The 25946-nt window shown below is 40.4% G+C and overlaps 1 protein-coding gene across 6 annotated transcripts in view; it reads left to right on the top strand.

Moving 5' to 3' along the window:
* The window catches only part of Ezh2 (enhancer of zeste 2 polycomb repressive complex 2 subunit), a 58210-nt gene that overhangs the window by 3409 nt on the left and 28855 nt on the right, over positions 1-25946 (top strand). For 3 of the 6 annotated variants that reach the window (XM_045160832.1, XM_045160833.1, XM_045160836.1), the window contains 2 exons: positions 21147-21270; positions 22025-22153. In XM_045160832.1, the coding sequence (XP_045016767.1) occupies positions 21154-21270; positions 22025-22153 (246 nt within the window). In that variant the 5' untranslated portion in view covers positions 21147-21153. Of the gene's footprint in view, positions 1-21146; positions 21271-22024; positions 22154-25946 lie in introns of those variants that run through there. The other 3 variants (XM_004661131.3, XM_045160835.1, XM_045160834.1) reach the window with 1 other exon arrangement.

Here is a 25946-nt window from a genome sequence, read left to right as displayed (position 1 = left end):
AACTGTCAAGATAATGGGTGTTTTTTCTAACTTTAATGTTATATGAAATTGACAATTAGATATTCTTTAGATAAAACTAGTCATATTCCTGTTTGATATTTCAGGCAACTAGAAGCTTGAATTGTCTGGATGTCTAGCATGTAGTATCTGCTTGATTTTATGTTGATATTGAACCCTGTATAAAAATACATTGAAGTGAAGAGCTACAGAGGGAAGCTCTCTTTTTAGTTTATATGTGTGGGTGTGTATGCCAGTGTGCACTGGGAGGTCGGAGGACAACTTTGGGTTTTATTCCTCATCTACCTCAAGGTAGGGTCTTGTTCACCTCTGTTTACTAGGCTATCTGGACTGTGAGCTTCTGAGCTAGTTTGTTTGTTTGATTGATTCATTCTTTCTTTCCCTCTCTCTTTTTTCTTTTATTTTCTTTTTTTGTGGTAGAGTCTCACTCTAGCCCAGGTTGACCTGGAACTCACTCTGGCCTTGAACTCACAGTGATCCTCCTACCTCTGCCTCCTACCTCTGCTGGGATTAAAGGTGTGCGCGCCACTATACCTGGCATGAGCTACTTGCTAGTTTCAGTGTCCTCCTCCTTTCTCACCCCCTAGGAGTGCTGGGATTATATATCCTTCATGTGGGTTGTGGGGATCTAAACTCAGGTACTTATGCTTATATAGCAAGTACTTTATCTACTGAGCTGCCAACTGAGCCTTTTTTTTTTAAAGCCCCCACCCCCTTTTTTTTTAGTGTCTTGCTATATCTAGCACAGGCTGACCTGGAATTCACTATATAGTCTCAGGGTGACATTGTAGCCCAAGCATGTCAAATCTTCAGCAATAGGGTCTTACTATCTATTCCTAGTAGGAAACCAAGAGCCTAGGCAATGGTCTGTATGTAATGTTTTGGGAGCCAACAACTCACTGGAAAGTATCCCATCTCTGAAATTTTTCAAGTGTTGCCATTGTCCAAAAAGTAGGTTTCCATATGCCTTATTCATACCCTCTTAGTTTTTTTTCTCAATTTTTATTAACATTTTCCATGATTATAAAAAAGATCCCATGGTAATACCTTCCCTCCCCCCCCCCCCACTTTCCCCTTTGAAATTCCATTCTCCATCATATCTCCTTCCCATCTCAATAAGTCTCTTTTATTTTGATGTCATGATCTTTTCCTCTTATGATAGTCTTGTGTAGGTAGTGTCAGGCATGGTGAGGTCATGGTTATGCAGGTCATTTTGTGTCTGGAGGAGCATGTTGAAAGGAGTCCTACCCTTCCTTTGGCTCTTACATTCTTTTTTTTTTTTTTTTTTTTTTTCCGAGGTAGGGTCTCACTCTGGTCCAGGCTGACCTGGAATTAACTCTGTAGTCTCAGGGTGGCCTTGAACTCACAGTGATCCCCCTACCTCTGCCTCCCGAGTGCTGGTGTTAAAGGCGTGTGCCACCACGCCCGGCTGGCTCTTACATTCTTTCCACCACCTCTTCCGCATTAGACCCTGAGCCTTGGAAGGTGTGATCGAGATGTTACTTAGTACTCCAGTCACTTCTTTCCAGCACTATGAAACCTTCTGAGTCGTCCCAAGGTCACTGCCACCTGAAAAGAGAAGATTCTCTACCCAAAGTGAGAGTAGCGTTAATATAAGGGTATAAATATTAAGAGAAGTGCTTACTGGGCAGTTTGATAAGCACAGTATATACACTTAATCCAGACATCAGCAGATGTTACACCCATAGGGCTCATGACTACCCCTGTTTTAAGTTTTCAGTATCAGGGATGTATTCCCCCATGGAGCGGCCCTCCAGACCAATTGGAGGGCAGTTGGCTTCCACCATGACAGACATGCCACTATTGCACCCGTTGGCTCATTTGGCCTGGCTGGCCAATTATGAGGCTTGCAGTGTCCACTGTTGAGTTTCTTCACTGGTGGTATCTCTTGCTCTCATTGAACTACATGTAGAATGGCTTCTTCCAGCTTTCTGTCAGCTGGTCTACATGGAGGAGGTTACCAGCTCACTTCTAGCAGGATTTCTCAGTGGCCTTGAAGCCCAAGTATGTGGAGTCTTCAGCAATAGGGTCTTACCATGTATTCCTGGTGGGAAACCAAGGGCCTCGGCAATGGCCTATAATGTTTTGGGGGCATCAGGGACCTCCCTGGCCAACAACTCACTGAGGTATCCCATCCCTGGTACTGAAAATTTTCTGACAACGATCTATGGCTCCTGAGTGTTCCATTGTCCGAAACTGGAGGATTCTATATGATTTATTTGCATCCTATTAGATTTTGATTAACCCTCCCGCATCTTTCCTTTACTCAATCTCTTCCCTGACCTCACTTAGGCCTTTATATCCCCAGTAATCTATCCTACTTACATATACAATACCATCCCCTCTCCTCCCACTCTTATGTTCCCTTACTAGCTTACTGGCCTCTGCTACTGACTTGATTCCAACTCACAAGTCCAAACATTTGTAGCTAGGATCCACATATAAGAGAGAACATGCCACACTTGGCTTTCTGGGCCTGGGTTACCTAAGTATAATTGCCTTTCCAGGTCTATCCATTTCCCTGCAAATTTCATTTTTCTTTATTGCTGAATAGAACTGCATTGTAAAATTTACCACATTTTCATTATCCACTCATCAGTTGAGGGACATCTAGGCTGGTTCCATTTCCTAGCTATTGTGAACAGAATAGCAATAAACATGGATGTGCATGTTTGTCTAAGCTAGTGCAATAAGTCCTTAGGATATATGCCTAGGAATGGTATACCTGGGTTGTATGGTAAATCTATTTTTAGCTGTCTCAGGAACCTCCACACTGATTTCCACAATGGCTATACCAGATTACATTCCCAACAACAGTGTAGAAGGGTTCCTCTTTCTCTGCAACCCTGCCTGCATTTATTGTCATTTACTTCTTGATGATAGTCATTTTGACAGTAGTGAGATGGAATCTAAGGATGTAGAACATATTTTAGATGTTTGTAGATCATCTGTATTTCTTCTTTTGAGAACTCTATTTCTATAGCTCTTTTTACTTTTATTTATTATTATTATCATTACTTTTTGTTTGTTTCAAGATAGGGGTGTGCTCTAGCTAACAGCTTCCATACTTACAGACAATAAACTATGATAGTTCCTTCCCCTCCCCCACTTTCCCCTTTACAAATCCACACTCAATCATATCCCCTCCCTCTCTCTGTTAGTCTTTATTTTGATGTCATCATGTTTCTCTTCTATTGTAAGGGTCTTGTGAAGGTAGTGCTAGGCAATGTGAGGTCAAGGATATCAAGGCCAATTTTTGTCTGGACATTTGTATTGTGAGCAGTCCTGCCTTCCTTTGGCTCTTACATTCTTTTTGCCACCTCTTCCACAATGGACCCTGAGCTTTGGAAGGTGTGATAGAGATGTTTCAGTACTGACCACTCCTCCATCACTTCTTATCAGCACTATGGTGCCTTTTGGGTCATCCCAGTGGTTACCACCATCTGAAAAGAGAAGCCTCTCTAACCAAAATTGAGGGTAGCGTTAATATATGGGTATGAACGCTAGGTAAAGTGCTTACAGGCAGTTTGGTGAGCATACTATATATGCATTTAGTCAGACAAGAGCAGACATTACACTTCTAAGACTCATGACCCTCCTCCACCATAGACTTTTTTGTTTGTTTGTTTATTTGAGAGTGACAGAGACAGAGAGACAGAGAGAGAGAGATGGGGGGGGGGAGAATATGGGCACATCAGGTCCTCCAGCCACTGCATACAAACTCCAGATGTGTGCGCCACCTTGTACATCTGGCTCATGTAGGTACTGGGGAGTCAATCCTCGTACCAGGATCCTGAGTCTTCACAGGCAAGCATTTAACCACTAAGCCGTCTTTCTAGTCCAGGCTTCTTCTTTTTTTATTTTGTTTTTTTTTCTGAGCAAGGGACTCACTATAGTCCAGGCTGACCTGGAATTCACTATGTCTTAGGGTAGCCTTGAACTAATGGTGATCCTCCTACCTCTGCCTCTCCAGTGCTGTGATTAAAGGTGTGCACCATCACACCCGGCTTTTCCATAGGATTTTGATTAGTATTTCAGTACCAGGTGTTGGTTTCCCCCATAACAGACATGCTACTATTGCACCCATTTGGTCATTTGGCCAGGCTGGCCAAACTAAGGGCTTGCAGTGTCCCCTATTTTTACCGCTGATGACTTCTGTCTCCAATAGGGTTTCATGCTGTGCAGCTTTTCCCAGCTTTCTGTCAGCTAGTCTATGGGGAGGAGGTTTTCAGCTCAGCCCCAGCTTCAATTCTCAGTGACCTTGAAGCCCAGACATGTGAAGCTTTCAGCAGTAGAGTTTTATAATATATTTCTGGGAGGGGGGTGGACCAAGAGCCTTGACAAAAGCCTGTAATGTTTTGGGGGCATCAGGGATCTTCCTGGCCAAAAGCTCACTGGAAGGTATCCCATCTGAAATTTTTCTAGTAACAGTCTATGGTTTCTGGGTGTGTCATTATCTAAAAAAGTAGGTTATCATATGGTTTATTCACAATATCCTGAATTTTGGTTAATCTCCCCACCCTTCTTTTACTCTGTTTCTTCCCCTGACCTCGCTTAGACCATTCCAGTAATCTGTTTGTCTACTTACATATATATACAGTACCATCCCCTTAAGTCCTCCACCTCCTTCCTATCCTCCCTCTCTTATAGCCCTTTGATGTCTTACTAGTTTTTTTGTTGTTAGTTTTTTTTTCAAGGTAGGGTCTCACTCTAGTTCAGGCTGACATAGGACTCATGTAGTCTCAGAGTGGCCTTGAATTCTGGGTGATACTGCCTCTGCCTCTCAAGTATTGGAATTAAAGGCATGCGTCTTCATGCCTGGCTCTGTTTAGTATTTTAAGTTCGTTCGTTCTTTTTTTTTTTTTTCCGAGGTAGAGTTTTACTCTAGCTCAGGCTGACCTGGAATTCACTATGTAGTCTCAGGGTAGCCTTGAACTCATGGCGATCCTCCTACCTCTGCCTCCCAAGTGCTGGGATTAAAGGCATACACCACCACGCCCAGCCTAGTTTTTTGAGTTCTTTGTATATCCTGGATATTAATCTGTCATATGTATAGATGGCAAAGATTTTCTCCCATTCTTTTTTTTTTTTAATATTTTTATTTATTTATTTGAGAGTGACAGACAGAGAGAAAGAGGCAGATAGAGAATGGGCGCGCCAGGGTCTCCAGCCACTGCAAACAAACTCCAGACGCGTGCGCCCCCTTGTGCATCTGGCTAATTTGGGTCCTGGGGACTCAAGCCTCGAACTGGGGTCCTTAGGCTTCACAGGCAAACGCTTAACCGCTAAGCCATCTCTCCAGCCCAGATTTTCTCCCATTCTGTAGATTGCCTCTTTGCTCTATTCAGTGTCCTTTGCTGTAAAAAAATTTTTTTTTGGTTAGCCCAGTATGGTGGTGCACACCTTTAATCCCAGCACTTGGGAGATAGGAGGATCACTGTGAACTTGTGATTTTATGAGGTCCCATTGGTTGATTAGCGGCTTTATTTCCTGAGCAACTGAGGTTATGTTCAGAAAGTTATTGCCTATGCCAATATGTTGAATATGTTTTTCTTCTGGTAGTTTCAGTTTCGAGTCTGATATTAAGGTCTTTGATCCATTTGGACTTAGTTCTTGTGCATGGAGACAGATGATCTTTTTTCATCTTTCTACATAAAGATACCAAGTTTTCCCAGCATCATTTGTTGAAGAGACTGTCTTTTCTCCAATGAGTATTTTTGGCACTTTTGTTGAAGATTAGGTGGCTCTAGCTGTCTGGAGTTACATCTGGGTCCTCTATTCTGTTCCACTGATCTACACATCTGTTTTTGTGCTAGTACCCATGCTGTTTTTGTTACTGTGGCTCTGAAATATAGTTTATAGGTATGGTGGTACCACCAGCCTTAGTTTTGTTGCTCAAAATTGTTTTGGATACTTGAGGTTGTTTTATGCTTCCAAATGAATTTTAGGACTGATTTTTTTTTTATTTCCATGCAGAATGCCATTGGAATTTTGATGGGGATTATATTAAATGGTAGATTGCTTTTGGTAGGATTTTCACAATATTGATTCTTCTGATCTAAGAACACGGGATGTTTTTCCATTTCCTAGTGTTTTCTGCAATTTCTGTGTTGAGTGTTTTAACATTTTCGTTATAGAGCTCTTTCACTTCCTTGGTTAGGTTTATTCCAAGATTCTTTTGAGGCAATTGTGAATGGTCCTCCAGCCACTGCATACAAACTCCAGATGCAACTCACACAGCACCTTAACATATATGCAGAAAAGCATATGCTTGTAGTTATGAGTTATGAGAGAGACAAATCCTGAAGACAAAATAAATTTTTTACTTATAAGCAATGATTTATTTATTTATTTTTATTTTTTGAGGTAGGGTCTCACTCTAACTCAGGCTGACCTGGAGTTCACTATGTAGTCTCAGGATGATCTCAAACTCATGGGGATCCATCTACCTCTGCCTCCCGAGTGTTGGGATTAAAGGTGTGCGCCACCACGCCTGGCTACCTCTTTTTGAGACAGAATTTCCTTTGCCTGGAGTAGACTAACAAGCTCTGGGGATCTGCCTGTCTCCACTTCCCCAGTTCTGAGATTACACAGGTGCAGGTCATTTATATGGGTACTAGGGATTGAACTCAGGTCTTCATCAAGCACTTTACTGACTGAGCTAGCTCCTCAGCCCCTCCATGTATCTGAACAGTTGTGTAATACTTTATTCTATAAGGAGAGTTTCCCTTTGAAGATTATGTGCATTTCAAGATTTTCTTGGTGTTGTCAGTTTGCTTTCTAGAAAGGTGTTACTTTTTTTTTTCTTCCAGTTAGGGGCTCTCTCTAGCCCAGGCTGACCTGGAATTCACTGTAGTGTCAGGGTAGCCTCAAACTCATGGTGAATCCATCTACCTCTGCCTGCCAAGTGCTGGGCTTAAGGCATGCACTACTATACCTACTGTTACTTTTTTAGTTCTCAAATCTACATTATTGAAGTATAATTTATGTACAATACAGTACACATATTTGAAAGGTATAGTTTTTTTTCCTTTCTTTTTTTTTTTTTGTTTTGTTTGGTTTTCTGAGATAGGGTCTGTAACAGACAGCTTCAGGTTCACTGAGATGAACTTTCAGACCAGGCACAGTTATGGAGGAAAGGATTTTTATTGAAGCTTACCGATCCAGGGGAAGTTACGTAAGTGGCTGAAGAAGCTGGCCTGCCTTCACAGGCCCAAGCAGAGAGAAAGAGAGGTATAATAAGCCTAAAGGCCAAAGGCCATAGCACACTTTAGGAACTCCAGCTAGACACACTTTGCATATCTTTAGATTGAAATCTGAAACCCACCACTACACCTTAAGATCACCCAGTTACATTGCCTCCAGCAGGTGGCTACAGATGCAAACTACAAACAAACAACTGAATATATTGGGGACCACCTATTTATTCAGACCACCACAGGGTCTCACTGTAGCTCAGGCTGACCTAGAATTCACTATGTAGTCTCAGAGCAGCCTTGAATTTATTGCGATCCTCCTACCTCTGCCACCTGAGTGCTGATATTAAAGGTGTATTCCACCACAGTCGGTTAAAGGTATAGTTTTGACAAATGTATACACCTGCACCACCACATCATTGAAGCTGTATAACATTGCCACCATTTCCTCATTCTCTGTCCATGGCTGATCATATTTCACTGTTCAGGAATTTCATATGAATAGAATTATACAGTGTATATTCTTTGGTGACTGGCTTTCAGCATGTTTCTGAGGTGTATCTATATTGTAACTTATAGTAGTGGTTTATTTTAAAACTATCCTGGTTTTTAAACCTCATTTATCTGTCAATGGATATATGGGGCTGTTTTTAGTTTTTAGTTACTAATGACACTATTATCATTTGTGTGAATTTTTTTGAACCTACATTTTAGTTTCTCAAGAAATTAGAAAGTTGGATGTCTGTGTCACATGGTATATATTGATTGTCTTTCATAAGAGACTACCAGAATTTTCTCAAGTGGTGTACCTTTTTTGTTGAAGTTGCAGTTCAGTTGTAACTGCACAGGGCCTACAGTTCATCCACATCCTCATTAATCTTGGTATTGCCAGCTTTTAAATGATAACCATCTAGCAAGGGTTAATTGTCTCCTCATGGTTTTTATTTATTTGTTTATCTGAGAGAGTGGGGGGGGGGGGAGAATGGGCGCACCAGGACTCCATTCACTGCAAATGAACTCCAGATGCATGTGCCCCCTCATCAGCCTTAAATACTTGACTTTTGCACAGTATTTTCACTCTGTGAAGTACTGGCTTGTTTTTTGCTCAACATCTAATTTGGCACCACAATAATTTCTAGCTTCTTCAGGTAATGTTTAACTTTTCTGTCTTTGTGTGAAATAGGGAAGCTGAGCATCTTGTCATATGGTTATCTTCAGTATTTTACTCTTTTTTTCAGTATTTTACTTTTGAATTGCTTAAAAGTCATGCATTTTAATGTTAAATACTGTACCTTACTTAAGTGAAAAAAGTACTCTGTCTTTGTGAATATTGTGAAAAATTGTGTTATGTGTACATTGTAAGTTCTTTTGTTTGCTCATCTGTCATTTGTTAGCAAAAGCTACAGTGTTCTTATATCAAATGTATTAAATTGTATAAGTAAACTTGGCAAGCTTGTTTTTTTTTTAATAAATAGTTTTATTCATTTTTATTTATTTATTTGAGAGTGACAGAGAGAGAGAGAGATTGAGAATGGGCTCACCAGGGCTTTCAGCCACTGCAAACAAACTCCAGACGCGTGCACCCCTTGTGCATCTGGCTAACGTGGGTCCTGGAGAATCAAGCCTCGAACCGGGGTCCTTAGGCTTCACAGGCAAGTGCTTAACCACTAAGCCATCTCTCCAGCCCGGCAAGCTTGTTTTAAATTTTCTTTTCTTTTTTCTTTTTTTTTTTTTGAGGTAGGCTCTCATTGTAGCGCAGGCTGACATGGAACTCACTCTAGTCCTAGGCTGGCCTTGAACTCATAGCACTGTCTCCCAAGTGCTGGGATCAAAGGTGTGTACTATCATGTCTGGTTTAAAATCTCCTTCCTTTCTTATTGTTGTTTTAGTTATTTATTTTTATTTTTTTATTGACAACTTCCATAATTGTAAACAATATCCCATGGTAATCCCCCCCACATACTTTCCTCTTTGAAACTCCACTCTCCATATTCCCTCCCCCTGCCAATCAGTCTCTCTCTCTTTTTTTTTTTGGTTTTTCAAGGTAGGGTCTCACTCTGGCTCAGGCTGACCTGGAATTCACTACGTAGTCTCAGGGTGGCCTCGAACTCACGGCGATCCTCCTACCTCTGCCTCCCGAGTGCTGGGATTAAAGGCGTGCGCCACCACGCCCGGCTCAATCAGTCTCTTTTATTTTGATGTCATGATCTTTTCCTCTTATTATGATGGTTTTGTGTAAGTAATGTCAGGCACTGTGAGGTCATGGATATCCAGGCCATTTTGTGTCTGGAGGAGCATGTTGTAAGGAGTCCTACCCTTCTTTTGGCTCTTACATTCTTTACGCCACCTCTTCCACAATGGGCCCTGAGTCTTAGAAGGTGTGATTGAGATATTTCAGTGCTGAGCACACCTCTATCACTTCTTGTCAGCACCATGGAGCCTTTTGAGTCATCCCAAGGTCACTGCCACCTGAAAAGAGTAGGTTCTTTAACCAAAAGTGAGAGTAGCTTTAATGTATGGGTATGAACATTGAGAAGTGCTTACTGGGTAGTTTGGTGAGCATCGTATATACTTTTAGCCAGACACCAGCAGACATTACACCCCGAGGGCTCATGACTACCCTGTTGTAGGTTTTCAGTTTCAGGGATGTATTCCCTCCCGTGGAGCAGGCCTCCAGTCCAATTAGAGGGTGGTTGGTTTCCCCCATAACAGGCGTGCTACTGTTGTACTAGTTGACTCATTTGGCCTGGCTGCCAAAATAAAAGGCTTGCAGTGTCCACTGTTGGGTATCTTCACTGGTGATTTCTCTCTCTCTATTGAACTGCATGCAGCATGGCTTTTAAAATTTCTTAATAGTTAGTATGAGATATACCACCAGAAGTATTTAATGGCCAGAAAAGGCTGGGAAATGCTGTTCAAGAGTAATTAGTGAGGACTTGTAGATGACAGAAATGTTGCTTGAAAAAACATACAAGTGTTGAGTTGTCCCATTCCCTTCCTTAAGTAATTTCACTCTTTGGAGAGTATTTGCCTATCTGAAGTAGACAGTGTAACTTATACTATACAGGACATACCTATTTTATATCTATCATTTCCCTGTATTTGAGGCAGGATCCCATGTTGTCAGGGCTGCCTTTGAACTCCTCCTGCTTCCACCTCCCAAGTGATAGAATTATATGCCTTCACAGAAGATATTTTTGAAGGGCTAGTACCCGCAGCTGTTTGATGATAAAAATAATAGGCTCAGTGCTGGAGAGATGGCTCAGCAGTTAAGGTGCTTGCCTATAAAGCCTATCTGGGTTAGACTCCCCAGTACCCAAGTAAAGTCAGATGCAGAAAGTGGCATGTGCATCTGGAAGTTGTTTGCAGCATCTGAAGGCCTTGCTGGTATGCCCGTGTTGTTTCTCTTCTCTCTCCTCTCTCTCTGTTTGCAAATAAATTTTTAAAAGAATAATAGGCCTGCCGGGCATGGTGGCACACGCCTTTAATCCCAGCACTCGGGAAGCAGAGGCCCTACCTCAAAAAAAAGCTCCATGAGAGGTTCTTACTGTAAGCTGTATGGATCTCATTGAATGAAACGAACAAATAATAGAACAACTTGTTTTGTTGTATATATGCCCAAATGAAAGGTTTTCATTTTGCAAATGAAATTAAGGCGTGGTGAAAGTAACTTATCCTTGTGCCAACAGTCAGTAGGAAGTTTTTAAAAATTTATTTTTATCACATATTTTAATGTATGTGTATGAGAGACAGAGTATGGGCGCTCCAGAGTCTCTTGCTGTTGCAAACGAACTCCAGGTACATGCATCACTTTGCACATGGCTTTATATGGGTCCTAGGGAATTGAACTCAGGCCATCTATGCTATGCAAGCAAACACCTTTATTATTTTTTTTTCCCGAGGTAGGGTCTCACTCTGGCCCAGGCTGACCTGGAATTAACTGTGTAGTCTCAGGTTGGTCTTGAACTCACGGCAATCCTCCTATCTCTGCCTCCTGAGTGCTGGGGTTAAAGGCGTCTGCCACCATGCCCAGCTCAAACAAACACCTTTAACAACGGAGCAATCTCTCCAGCCCCAGTTCGTATACAATATCTAATGCTGATTATAGACATTTATTGTTTTTGTGTCTGACTTTTGGGTAGATGAGTTAAGTGTTTCTGAAGGGGTTCTGTTTCAGTATAAGGGCTCTGTTTGAATCCATAGATGTAAAGAAGTGACCCTGCCAAGTGATTGTGCTACCTTTAAAGAGCTGTCTATATATAGCATACATCAAGTTTGCAGTATTGGTTGGGTGTGGTGGTGCTCCTCTCCCTTTAATCCCAGCAACTGGGAGGCAGAGGTAGGAGGATTACTGTAATTTCAAGGCCAGCCTGAGACTAAGCAGTGAATTCCAGGTCAGCCTGGGCTAGAGAATGACCCTCCTTTAAAAACCAAAAAGGAATATTGGTGATTGGACATCTGGAAATTCTGAGAGGTTTTATTAATGCTCTGTGACTATTGGTTTGAACCACCCAGTCTTTTTGTTTGTTTTTTTGAGGTAGGGTTTCACTCTAGCTCAGGCTGATCTGGAATTCACTATGTAGTCTCAGGGTGACCTCTAACTCATGTTGATCCTCCTACCTCTGTCTCCCAAGCGCTGGGATTAAAGGTGTGTACCCGGAAAGTCTCATTTTTTTTAATTAATTAATTTATTTATTTGAGAGCGACAGACACAGAGAGAAAGAGGGAGAGAGAGAGAATGGGCGCACCAGGGCTTCCAGCCTCTGCAAACGAACTCCAGACGAGTGCGCCCCCTTGTGCATCTGGCTAAGTGGGACCTGGGGACCCGAGCCTCGAACCGGGGTCCTTAGGCTTCACAGGCAAGTGCTTAACCGCTAAGCCATCTCTCCAGCCCCGGAAAGTCCATTTTTTAATACTGTCTTCAGAAGTAATTGGGTGTGAGGGTATAAATAAGATCAGTACACTTGGAAAAAATAGTATTTGGCAAAATTATCCATGAAAAGTTTGAAGATGCCTTATTACAAATACTTTAGGTCCTAGACTAGCCACCAGCTTGTTTCCTCCAGAATGGGAACAGATCATTGTTTTAAACAATAGTCATTCCAAATGGTTAAGCACCCTTGGCATGAGAGATCTGTAGAGAGCAGGTGGTGGGAACAGCAAATTTAGTTTATTTCATGCATACTTAGGCATACACTTACTTGCTAGAATAATTGTAGAGCTTTGTACTTACCTAAATTGAGCTTTCTCTAAAGTTTTGCTTAGTATATGTTAGGTTCATGTAAGTTAAATTAGATGTTGGCTTACATGAAATTTAAAATAGACTTCCTAGCAGAAAGAACATCTGCCATGAGACTTTCTACCTTTTCATTCTGCTTGCTTGTGTTAAATGGAGTGTTGAAATAAGTGTATGATGTCTCATCTTTGAATTACAGTGAGATGTATATTGTAGCATATCTGTTTACATTTTTCTTCTTCAACAGTATCTCAGTAAATAGTACATATCATAAAATTTGAGAATTCAACTTACAAAATAGACATAGTTTAGTTTACAAAGAAAACACAGACCTGAGCTGGAGAGATGGCTCAATGGGTAAAGCATTTCCAGAGTTCAGTGCCTCAGCACTGACAGAAATGCCAGGTGGGGCCAGGTATGGTGGTGCATGCCTTTAATCCCAGCACTCGGGAGGCAGAGGTAGAAGGATTGCAGTGAGTTCAAGGCCACCCTGAGACTACATATTGAATTTCAGGTCAGCCAGAGCTAGAGTGAGACCCTACCCCCAAAAAATCTAAAGGGGGAAAAAAAAAAGAAAGAAAATAAGGAAAGAAAGAAATGCCAGGTGAGTATTGACAGTCTTCCTGTAATCCCAGTGTGGAAAGCAGAGACAGGATTCCCAGGGCATGCTGCCTACAGAGCCTGGCTGAATCTGAGCTCAGGGTACAAGTCAAAGAGCCTGCCTCAGTAAAGATAAAGTACAGAGTGATTGAGGAAAACAGCTAATGTCAACCTCTGGAGGCAAAAAAAATATCCCCCAAAACGTGATTATTAGATGTCTAACAAAACTTTAGGTGCTAGTTTAGTTATTGAATCTGTTTGGTCTATTGTTCTAGCAAATCCTTAAGACTTTTAGCAATTCATTTTCCCAAGGCTTTTTTTTTTTTTTTTTTTTTTTTTTTGAGGTAGGATTTTGCTCTAGCCCAGACTGACCTGGAATTCACTGTGTATGTAGTCTCAGGATGGCCTATATTCCTCCTACCTTTTAATAATTTATCATGCATGTCTAATTTTCCTTTGTTTTCCATATCCTTACTTACAGGATCTTATTTACTATTAAATTAATTTTATTTTTCAGAATATTAAGGTAATAAATTTTTTAACTAAAATATATGTATGTACATATATATATATATATAATTCCCCCCCTCCCCCAAGGAAGGGTCTCACTCTAGCTAAGGCTCATTTGGAATTCAGTATGCTGTCTCAGGGTGGCCTTGAACTCAAGGTGATCCTCCTGCCTCTGCCTCCTGGGTGCTGGGATTAAAGGTGTGCACCACCACGTCTGGCCTGTATCTTTAGCTTTTTAAAAATATTTATTTATTTAATTTTGGTTTTTCAAGGTAGGGTCTAGCTTTCTAGCCCAGGCTGATCTGCAGTTCACTAAGTTGTCTTAGGGTAGCCTTGAACTCATGACAGTTCTCCTACCTCTGCCTCCAGAGTGCTGGGATTAAAGACATATGCCACCACACCCTCATTTCTCCCCCTTCACTGAACCCACTTAGACTTGCTACTCCCATTTCCTACCTTTCATCTCCACCCTCTTCCTAATGCCATTTTATGTTTTACCCCAAAGATGGGTCATCATAAGTTTAGTTTTCTCAGTTCTCATAACTCATTTTTGTGTCATTCAACAGTCCAGGGTGGCAAAAAGGTTGCTTAGTGGTTAAAGGTGCTTGTTTGTAAAGCCTGGATTCTATTCCCAAGCCACCCTCATAAGTGGGATGCAAGCATACAGTGCTTCTTTGCTGTGGCATGAGGCCCTGGTGCACCTATGCATGCGCACAAAGAACCATCTAAGCCACAGGCAAGGTTACACTGAGAACCTTTTCATTTGAGCTAGTTCTAGCTTGGTAATCTTGGTAACTTTCTTTACTTTTAAGTTTTGAGATTCTTGACTATTCTTACCCTTTAAATTTCTTGTTTTGTTTTGCTTTTATGTGATGGTCTTTCTGTATAACCCAGTCTGGCTTTAAATTCCATACTGCTGGGATTCCATGTCTGTGCCACCATGCCCAAGTCTTCTACTTTTTTTCTTATGTCCTCAATCTCTGCCCATTCTGTCTGTCTAGCTTTCTTTTGCTCAGGCCTTTCATCCCTTTCTGTTCTTTCTTTGCCTACTGAAATCAGCTCAGCTTTTAAAGTTAAGTTTAGTTGTCATCAGTCTTCCTATTTATCCTTCTGCACTTCCTAGTATTTTCTTCTCCCAACTCACTTTTGCATCTCTCTGTCTAACCATCTAACCATATCATAATGTAGATTTTTCTTCATTCTTAGTTGGAACATAAGTTCCATAAGAATAAGGTTTATTCCGAATCTTTATAGTCATTCAGCTTTATACCTACTTACTTCCTGTCTCATAATTTTTAGTACATGCTTCAAAAAATGAATGTCTGCCTTTTTAAAGCTCTGAATGAATTGCCATCTGATCTTCTCTGTCTCTAGTTAGTTGAATGTTCTATAGGAATAACCACTGAATTAGTTACACAAAAGTAATTTTGTGTAGCTATGATCAAAATACTTGAGGTAGATCCTTTTAATCATGGCACTAAGAAGCAGAGGTAGAAGGATTGCTGTGAGTTTGAGGCCAGCCTAAGACTACAGAGTGTGTTCTAGGTCAGCCAGGGCTAGAGTGAGACCATGCCTCAAAAAATAAATAAATACCCCACAAAAAAACTTGATGATAAGTTAAAGGAGGAAAAATGGGCCTGGGAAGATGGGTCAGTGGTTAATGGAGCTTGTTTGCAAAGCCTGCCAGCCTCGATTCATTATCCCAGTACCCTTGTAAAACCAGATGCCCAAAATGGTGTATACTTCTGATGTTTGTTTGCAGTGGTGAGAGGCCCTAATAAGTACATCTATACTCTCTCTCCCATTTTTATTTTGAGAGAGAGGCAGATGAGAGAGTAGGGTTGCATCAAGGCCTCCAGGTACTGCAAACAAACTCCAGATGCATGTTCCACCTAGTGCATCTGGCTTATATGGGTCCTGGGGAGTTGAACCTGGGTCCCATGTAAGCCAGATGCACAAAGTGATGCAAGTGTACAAGGTTGGGTCAAAAACCCAAAAGTAAATAAGCTGGGCATGGTGGTGCACACCTTTAATCCCAGGGAGGCAGAGGTAGGAGGATCGCCATTGAGTCCAAGGCCACCCTGAGACTACATAGTGAGTTCCAGGTCAGCCTGGGCTAGAGTGACACCCTACGTTGAAAAAAGAAAAAAACAAAACAAAACAAACAACAACAACAAAAACAACCAAACAGACAAAAAACCCCAAAGGTAAATATATAAATAAAGAGAAAAGACTTGTTTATTTTAGGGGTAGGGTCTCTCTCTAGCCCAGGGTGGCCTCTAACTCACAGTGATCCTCTACCTCTGCCTCCCAAGTGCTGGGATGAAAGGCGAACACCAACATGACCAGCTGTAGGACTTACTTTGGTTCATGGTTTTAGGAGTTTGGGTTTGCCTTGGCTTCATGTGTTTGGACAGACTATCATGTTGCAAGGTATTGTGGAAGAGTTGGTTCTTCATTTCCTTGTGGACAGAAAGTGAGGAGGGAGGGAGATTTCTCCCTCATTTTCCCTAGGTATGTGTGTGTAGGCATACATGTGTGCATGCATATGGAGCCCAGATGTCACCCTTAGATTTCATCTTCAGGAATGCCTTTTTCCTCCTCTGAGACAAAGGCAGCTCTCATTGGTTTGAGCTTGTCAGGTAGGTTAGACTGGATAGCCTGAGAGCTCCAAGGATTATCAAGTCCTCATACTTGAAAAGCAGATACTTTATTGGCTGAGCCACTTCACTAGTCCCTCCTTTTCTATATTTAAGTCACTTTGTAGTTAAAAAACAAAACAAAACAAAACAAAACAGGATGTGGTGGTGCACGCCTTTAATCCCAGCATGGGGAGGCAGAGGTAGGAGGATCTCTATGAGTTGAGGCCACCTTGAGAAGACTACATAGGTGAGTTCCAGGTCAGCCTGGGGTAGTGTGAAACCCTACCGCAAAAAAAAAAAAAAAAGTAACTTCTGAATTCACTTTCCTCTCTAGGTAAAATTAGTACTCTCTTTTGAAGACTATACTGCAGCTTCTAGCCTGGCTATGTGGCTTTTATTCTTACCTTCCCCCTGTTCCTATTCCTGTTCTGCTGGCAGCTTAATTCCACTGCTTTTTATTCAACACTCTATGGCTTCCTATTGCTCTTATGGTAAATTAAAAATCATTGTGATACAAAGCTTTGCACAGTTGGACAGAGAAATGTCTTTCTAGTATTATCTATTGAGGGGAGGATAGAGACTCACACATAGAATATAGCCTGGACTAGAGTGAGACCAGGGGCCTCCTGCCACTGCTAACATACTCCAGGTGCATTGTGCCTGTGGCTTTATGTGGGTACTTGGGAATTGAACCCAGGCTATTGCATGTATCCACTGAGCCATCTCTCCAGCCTCAATCTTTTTAATTGTTTGAAGGTTACAGTGTGATTTTTTTTTTAAAATTCTTTTGATAAGAAAATGTTCTGGTGAAGACCACTTGTTTGAACTTCAGGTAAGGACTCTAGCTCTAGTGTGCATTAGACAGCTGATGAACTGTAGTCTGTTCCCGTGTGTGTGTGTGTGTGTGTGTGTGTGTATAAAAGTGGTTTTTAGAATCTGCATCTAAAGATAAAGCAGAAGGATTTACTTTGCATTTGCTGCATTTCTTTCCTCTTGTTAGCAGAAACCCTGTGTGTCAACGATGGCACAAGAGGCAAAAATGCTGTCATTGTATTTGAAGTGTGAAGCACGGATAAAATGTGGGGGTCTAGTATTTAATTTGTGCTCTTACTATATATCCTATATGTTTTCTGTTCTTAGTGCTATATGTAAAATTTACTTTTCAGTTTTACCTTTTGCAGTTAATTGGTCCTTTGATGTCTGAGAGGGTTGGTTACAGAAGCCTTCTTCAATACCAGAATTTATGGATGTTCAAGCCCCTTGTATAAGATGATAAAATATTTACATGTAACCTGTGCACATCCTCTGTATACTTCAGATTTTCTCTAGATTACTTAAAATACCTATGTGTTCTATAAACCATTATACTATTTTTTGTGTAGTACACTTTATGGAAAATGACAAGAAAAATATGTACATTTTCACTACAGAGGCCTTTGAAGGTCTACATAGATAGTATTTGAGGTGAACAACACTCAGACAAGTATTGAAGAAGAGGCTGGCATCTGTGAATGGTTGGGGCCTACGCAGAAGACCGGTGCCTCATTGCATTTGTACTGAAGGAGCATAGCGCTTGGTGTGTGACAAATTCAAGGCCTGTGTTTTTGTATTTTCTGATTTTTTTTTTTTTTGATTTCAAGGTAGGGTCTCGTGCTAGCTAGCCCAGGCTGACCTGGAATTCACTCTGTAGTCTCAGGGTAGCCTCGAACTCATGGCGATCCTCCTACCTCTGCCTCCCAAGTGCTGGGATTAAAGGTATGCCCAGCTTTTGGAGTACTTTTTTTTGTTGTTGTTACTTTTATTTATTTATTTGAGAGCAACAGACAGAGAGAGAAAGAGAGAGGGAAAGAGAATGGGCGCGCCAGGGCCTCCAGCCACTGCGAAAGAATTCCAGACGGGTGCACCCCCTTGTGCATCTGGCTAACGTGGGTCCTGGGGAGTCGAGTCTCGAACCGGGGTCCTTAGGCTTCACAGGCAAGCGCTTAACCACTAAGCCATCTCTCCAGCCCTCTGAGTACTTTTGATCCAAAGTTGTTTGAAGCCAACAGTGTGGAAGCTGTGGGTATGAACTATATATTCAGTTGGTACCTTGCTTATATATAACAGCTTAAAAAATCTTTTTCTTAAATTTTATTAATAGTGTATAATATAGTATTATTAATATTTATTGTATAAAATGTGGTTTCATTATATTTTATGCCCTTTGCTCATATTCTTTCCCCATTACTGTGTCTTGTCCTCCTATTCTGTCTTCCACTTCCCAAATAGTCCAATAGTTCTTATGCATAAATCTTTTAAAATTTTATATTTATTAACAAGAGCCACTGCAAATAAATCCAGACACATGCACCAGTATGTGCATCTGGCTTACATGGTTTCTAGGGAATTGATCCTGGGTCCTAAGGTTTTGTAGGCAAGTGCCCTAACTGCTAAGCCATCTCTCCAGCCCCATAATTACCTTATATCTGGGAGACCTAAGACCATCAGAATGACAAAAACAGTTTTTTTTTTTCTTTTTTGAAATTATTTTTTTATTAACAACTTCCATGATTGTAAACAATATCCCACTTTCCCCTTTGAAACTCCGTTCTCCATCATATCCCCTCCTCCTTTCAATCAGTCTCTTTTATTTTGATGTCATGATCTTTACCTCCTATTATGATGGTCTTGTGTAGGTAGTGTCAGGCACTGTGAGGTCATGGATATCCAGGCCATTTTGTATCTGGGGGAGCACATTGTAAGGAGTCCTACCCTTCCTTTGGCTCTTACATTCTTTCTGCTACGTCTTCTGTAATGGACCCTGAGCCTTGGAGGGTGTGATAGAGACATTGCAGTACTGAGCATTCTTGTCACTTCTTTCTAGCACCATGTTGCCTTCTAAGTCATGCCAAGGTCACTGCCATCTGAAAAGAGAAGGTTCTCTACCAAAAGAGAAAGTAGCATTGATACATAAGTATGAACATTAAGAGAAGTGCTTACTGGGCAGTTTGATGAGCAGATATTACACCCCTAAGGCTCATGACTACCCCTGTTTTAGGTTATCAGTATCAGGGATGTATTCCCTCCCATGGAGTGGGCCTCCAAGTCAAATTACAGGGCAGTTGGTTTCCACCATAAAAGATGTGCCACTATTGCACCTGTTGGATCATTTTGCCTGGCTGGCAAAATATGAGGCTTGCAGTGTCCACTGTTGGGTATATTCACTGGTGATTTCTCTTTCTGCTATTGAACTGCATGCAGCATGGCTTTCTGTCAGCTGGTCTACATGCAAGAAGTTATCAGCTCAATTCCAGCAGGATTTCTCAGTGGCCTTGCAGCCCAAGTATGTGGAGTCAGCAACAGGGTCTTACTATCTATTCCTGGTGGGAAACCAAGGGCCTTGGCAGTGGCCTGTAATGTTTTGGGGGCATCAGGGGTCTCCCTGAGCAGCAGCTCACTGGAAGGTATCCCATCCCTGGCACTGAAAATTTTCCAGTAACAATCTATGGCTTCTGAGTTTTCCATTGCGAATATAAGTAATAATGTGTAGTGTGTGTAGTTGTATCCCCTCCCATTTGCACGTGTGCAGAAGCCAGAAAACAGGAAATCACCTCTACTTTTCTATCTTCTGCATTGTTTTCTGGAGATGGCATCTCACTGAACCTGGAGTTGCTGGTTTTGGTCAGACTAGCTGACCAGTGAGCCACAGCAATTCTCTGGTCTCTGTATTGCCCCTCTCCCTCCACCACCAGGGACCAAGGTTACGGGAATGTGTAATGCTGGAGATTGAATTCAGGTTGTCTTAAACCCTCATGTTTGCATGGCAAACATTCCTACCCATTGAACCATCTTCTCAGCCCCCTATACCAGCTATTTTTGTTTTATTTTATTTATTTTTTCTGCTAAGGTCCCTTTATTCTTTTTTTTTAAATACATTTTTATTTATTTATTTATTTATTTATTTATTTATTTATTTATTTATTTATTTATTTATTTGAGAGCCACAGACACAGAGAGAAAGACAGATAGAGGGGGAGAGAGGAATGGGCGCGCCAGGGCTTCCAGCCTCTGCAAATGAACTCCAGACGTGTGCGCCCCCTTGTGCATCTGGCTAACGTGGGACCTGGGGAACCGAGCCTCGAACCAGGGTCCTTAGGCTTCACAGGCAAGCGCTTAACCGCTAGGCCATCTCTCCAGCCCTTTTGTTTTATTTTTTATTTTATTTAATTATTTGCAAGCAGAGAGAGATAGAAGGGAGAAAGATTGAAAGAAAGTAAGAGTGAGAGTGTATGGGTGTGCCAGTGCCTTCCAGCCACTGGGAACAAACTCCAGATTCATGTGCTACTATGCATCTGGCTTTATGTCAGTACTCAAAACGTTAGGCTTTGCAGGCAGGCACCTTAAATACCGAGCCATCTTTCTAGCCAGGTATTTTATAATAATAAAACCTTAATGTTTAACTTTTCCCCTTCTACAAATGTGAGCTCATGAAGTTAAAACAAGATTCTGGTATAGTATACTTAATTCCAATAATGAAATCATGTTTCTGTAAGACTGCTATTATTTAGAAGTGTAAAATGTAAGTTTAAATGTCTTTTAAAAGTTCTGTTAAGCTGGGTATGGTGGCGCACACCTTTAATCTCAGCACTCAGGAGGCAGAGGTGGGAGGATCACCGTGAGTTCAAGGCTACCCTGAGACTACATAGTTAGTTACAGGTCAGCCTGGATCACAGTGAGACCCTACCTCAACCCACCCCCCCCAAAAAAAAGTTCTATTAAATAAAAATTTTTTTTGTAAAATTTAACCTATTGAAGAAATAGATATTTCTGTAAATATCAATAATAAAAATACATTATTTCTTTGACCGTTTGTTGAGTAAAAGATAGGTAACTATATTTAAACTGGTTGGGTTAGAGATTTTAACATGAAACCATTGCTTTTAGAATAATCATGGGCCAGACTGGGAAGAAATCTGAGAAAGGACCAGTTTGTTGGCGGAAGCGTGTAAAATCAGAATACATGCGACTGAGACAGCTCAAGAGGTTCAGACGAGCTGATGAAGTAAAGGTATAACTTATTTATTTTAAAATATTTTTAAATTTATTTGCAAGCAAAATGCGTGCTCATGAGAGAGAGACAGAGAGGCAGACAGAGCGAGAATGGGCACCTCTGGCCTCCAGCTGCTGCAAACGAACTCCAGATACATGTGCTACTTCGTGCATCTGGCTTTACTTTTATTCTGGAGAATCCAACGTGGGTCATTAGGCCTTGCAGGCAAGCACTTTAACTGGTGAGCCGTCTTTCCAGCCTTAAAGGTATAATTTTATCTCCAGTAAAACTGTATATACGGTTAAGGCTCCCTTTCCTAAGTCTTACTTCGAAGTAATACATTTTCAGTTTAGGTCATACGTACAGTTTGATTAGTGAGGACTTGGAAGAGAACATCCTGTTTTCTGAATTCAAATTACATCATGAACATTCATGGGAATAGATTTACATTTAAGTGTTATCAGTACACCTTTATATTGCATGTGTAGACTTAGGGCCTAAATACAGAGGAACGTGTTTCATGATGTTTCTAAGGTCATTTAATTTTTAAAGACAAATTTAGCACAGAGAGGATGGAAATAATTTCCTGCTCATTCTCAACTGCATTAAAATAATATGTATGGTGTATTTGTATTCAAATGTGGGAACCAATAGTCCAATGTAAAATCTATGCATTTGAGGAAATGTATGTGGTACTTTTGAAAAATCGCTGTGTTTTAATGTTGTTTCAAAGATGCTATGCATTTTAACATGAACAATTTCTCTTGTTCAGAGTATGTTTAGTTCCAATCGTCAGAAAATTATGGAAAGAACTGAAATCTTAAACCAAGAATGGAAGCAGCGAAGGATACAGCCTGTGCACATCATGACTTCTGTGAGCTCATTGCGCGGGACTAGGGAGGTTGGTTAACAAGTGTTGTAGTAATTATCAACACATTTGGTTTTTGCTTTGTGGAATGTTTGTTGGTTATTAGGAATAAGTCACTGACCTCAGGATATCTCCATTTTATTGCTGCTGCTTTTACTGTGCAACTGTCAGTGGCTGCTTCATATCACACTCTGGTAATTCCTTTAACAGTGTTCTAAGTGCTTAGGATATTTTATGGCTGTTTCTAGGCGCTCTTAGGTTTTATAGGACTGTTGTCTTTAAAAGAAGCTTTTAAATCAAATAATCTTTAGTATGCTCATCAGATTGGTATTGTTTAGATCAAGGCTTTTTGACTCAGTTGCCCCCCCCCCTTAATATGCATTAGCCATGTGGCAAGAGAGGTTTCTTTTCGTATTATTCACGTACGGAGAAAGCCTTTTATTATATAATTTGTTAAAGGCTAAGGCTTTCTAGAAGATGTTTTAAATTCAGCATTGGGATTTTGTTTTCCTATAGCATCTTAAGAATGCGGTAGATCTTACTGTTAAGAACTTTCTATTTTCAAAGGGTCTTGGTTTAGGCATTTCTGCTTAAGTGCTCTTGTTGTTTAGAAAGACAGGGTGTAGGGTAGTTAAATAGGGACTGAAGCAAAAAGAACTGATTTGGAATTAAGTGTATATAGTGGATTATTTATCTGCATGTACAAACATGGAAAACATTGAAGTAATGCCATTTTTTAAAAAAAAAAAAACTGTTTCAATAGTAGCCATTTTTAAATACAGTATTGTATTTATAAATAAGCAGTAATTTGTTGTTTTGTGAGGCTTGTCAAGGTGGTATGCCATACAGGGTTCAAAAACTTACCTGGTAGATCCTAAAGTGACTTTGAGGCTGTTATAGTGGTCTTGATGGTGATTTTATGACTTGGAATGGTTCCTAGTCATTTACACACTTTAACCAGTTGACAATTCTTTACATTAATTTTTTTTTTTTTTAAGAGAGAGAAAGCAGCTGAAAGAGAGTGGGGAGAGAGGATGGGTGTTTGCCACTGCAAATGAACTCCAGATGCATGTTCCACCTTGTGCATCCAGCTTATGTGGGTTCTGGGGAATCAAACCTGGGTCCTTTGGCTTTGCAGCCAAGCACCTTAGCCACTAAGCCATACCTTCAGCCCATTTAACAACTCTTTAAAGCTTGACTTATTATTTACAAAATATGCATTTCATTGTTGCTACCTTCCCTAGTATCTCATAAGTGAAAATGTAGGTGTTGGGTAAGTGGCTTTTTATTACCATGCAAAGGATGAAAGGGACTCTGTTCTATGTCTGTAAGAACATATTGAGAATAGATAAGGATAGGGCTTTCAAGTTAGATTTATAATAAAAGTTAACATGAGTAATGACTTCCAGCACTATGCTAGATTCTTCATATACAACTTCATTTAATCTTCATGGTTGTATTACAATTTTTCTCCCTCCAGTTGAGGAAACTGGGCTTACAGGATTGAAGTCACTTTGCTTGCTGTGGTGATATACTGGGGACCCTAAAAGACAACATTTTATACATGAAGTATAGTACGTTGTTTGTGTGCAGTGTGAATTGCTCCCAATATAATTTTTGACTTTAAATTTAAGAGTATAGTATATGTAAATTGATATCTGTCAGTTGAATCATTTTAATTTTGCCAAGTGGAGATTAGTATTAAATGTGAAGATGCTCAGTCTTTTGGTGTATGTACTAGTTTATGTGAGATACTGTGAAAAGATACCAAGCATTATAATAAAAGCTTTTATTAACTTAGTACTTCCATAGTGTCCCATGAAGTTTGAAGAAAAACAAAACAACAAAAATATTTCCACTAAATATTGAGGAAAAAGGAAGAAAATAATCCCCAGTTTTTAAGCATTCTGTTTTATATTGCACAAGGCTCTGTCCTGACTAAGCTCACTAGGCTTTTGAGCCACTGTTCCTAGCCAGTTCTCCTTAAAATGATTCATCTTTTATTTCTCAGTCCACTTGGAAACAATATCACTGACTGTAGAAGCAGAAGGCTTGAAGTTTGTGATATGTTTCTTACTTAGTGTTATCACAATAAATCATGAAGTTACAGAACTAAAATAAACTTCCCGATTTTTTCAGATGAGAATTATGATTATTTTTTCTTTGGTTTATGTATTCTCACCTGTGAATGAATTTCTTTTATATGGCTTAAAGTTTGGAGTGTGAAGTAGGTCAAACATGAAGAGAAAATAAAAGGGAGACTGTTTTGTGCAGACTTTCCTAGTAGTAGGCCTGGCAGAGTTCAGACTTCAGTGTTGATCCAAACAAGTCAAGTCACAGCACTCATCCTTCCAAGTACCACCGAGGCCTTATTTTGATGATTGCTTATCTTACGAGCTAATGGCATGCGAGTGCTGACTACCGTTCATCTAAATCCTCTGTACAGTGAGAACCAGTGACTTTTGTCAAGTCCATGCTTCACAGTTGTGGAAGGAGATTGAAATTATTTTTTCTAGGTTATTTTCATAAAGAATGTCTGAAAAGAGTTTGCTTCCTGCCCTAAGGGATTGACTGCTAGAGATGCTGACTTTAGATCCAGAAACTCTACAGTTCAACCTAGGGGGCATCTTCAGTGTATTTATAAGGAACTTTTTGTACCTTGTTTTTGTTACCAATATTATAGAACCTATAATATTGTTCATAGAATTTTAATTCAGATTTTCTTCCTCCCTTCTGCTGTGTTTCCTGCCCCTCCCCTTCACTTTCCTTTCTCCTCTAAACACTGACTTGGACGACTCCATGATTTTACATTTATTTCCTTTAATCGTTAGTTAATCTTTTTAAGAGACCTCCAGCTCAAAATGACATTGAACAATGCATAGAGGCCTAGGATACACACCCTTTGCCTTGAAGTGGCTGTTTATCAGAGTGCTGTTTCCATGTGGCTTATCAATTAGTAAAAGCCATCTTTTGTAAATCTTCACATTTGTAGTCCTAGTTTTTGACCTGTTAGATTTTAGTGAAGAAATTGACTCAGGAGTTACTCTTGACATTCTTCCTAGTGCATTTCTTGTGCTTGTCCTGGTACTTGTGTTTATTTTTGCTAAAAACTGTAAGATACTTTTCCTTCATTGCTTGCCCCTGCAAGGTAGGGTCTCACTCTAGCCCAGGCAGACCTGGAATTCACTGTGTAGTTCCAAGCTGGCTTTGAACTCATAGCAATCCTCCTACCTCCTAAGTGCTAGAATTAAATGTAATTGAATGTGGGAGAATGAGGGCTTGTCTATGAGGTCAAGTAGCAGAAAAAAGAAAAACTTCTGTAATATAAGTAAGCTATTCATACCTTATTTGCTTGAACTATAGGATATTTAGTCTTTATCTTTGCCTTTTTGAAGCAAATTAATAGATTCATCACTGTCATAGTTCTTTGAAACTAATCTGTCCTTAAACTTTTCCTTCCTAAGCCGGGTGTGGTGATGCACGCCTTTAATTCCAACACTCAGGAGGCAGAGGCAGGAGGTTCGCCGTGAGTTTGAGGCCACCCTGAGACTACATAGTGAATTCTTGGTCAGCCTGAACTAGAGTGAGATCCCACCTCAAACAACCAAAAGAAAAGGCCCACAGTAGCCTTTCCGACAAAGAATTCTACTCTGAATCCGCCAGTCTAAGTCCTGCTACTTTAAAGACATCACAAATAAAAATTGAACATTGATTTTATTTGTGTGTGTGTGTATTATATAATGATTTTATTTTATTTAGTTCTGTTGGCTCTATTTTCCTTAATTATAGATCTGGGTATTATGTAGAAGGCTGATAATTAGTAATA

This window comes from Jaculus jaculus, chromosome 10 (assembly GCF_020740685.1).
Source record: "Jaculus jaculus isolate mJacJac1 chromosome 10, mJacJac1.mat.Y.cur, whole genome shotgun sequence".
In the NCBI taxonomy this organism is placed as follows: domain Eukaryota; kingdom Metazoa; phylum Chordata; class Mammalia; order Rodentia; family Dipodidae; genus Jaculus; species Jaculus jaculus.
The sequence above is the reverse complement of the archived record's forward strand: the minus strand, read 5'-3'. Positions and strand labels throughout refer to the sequence as shown.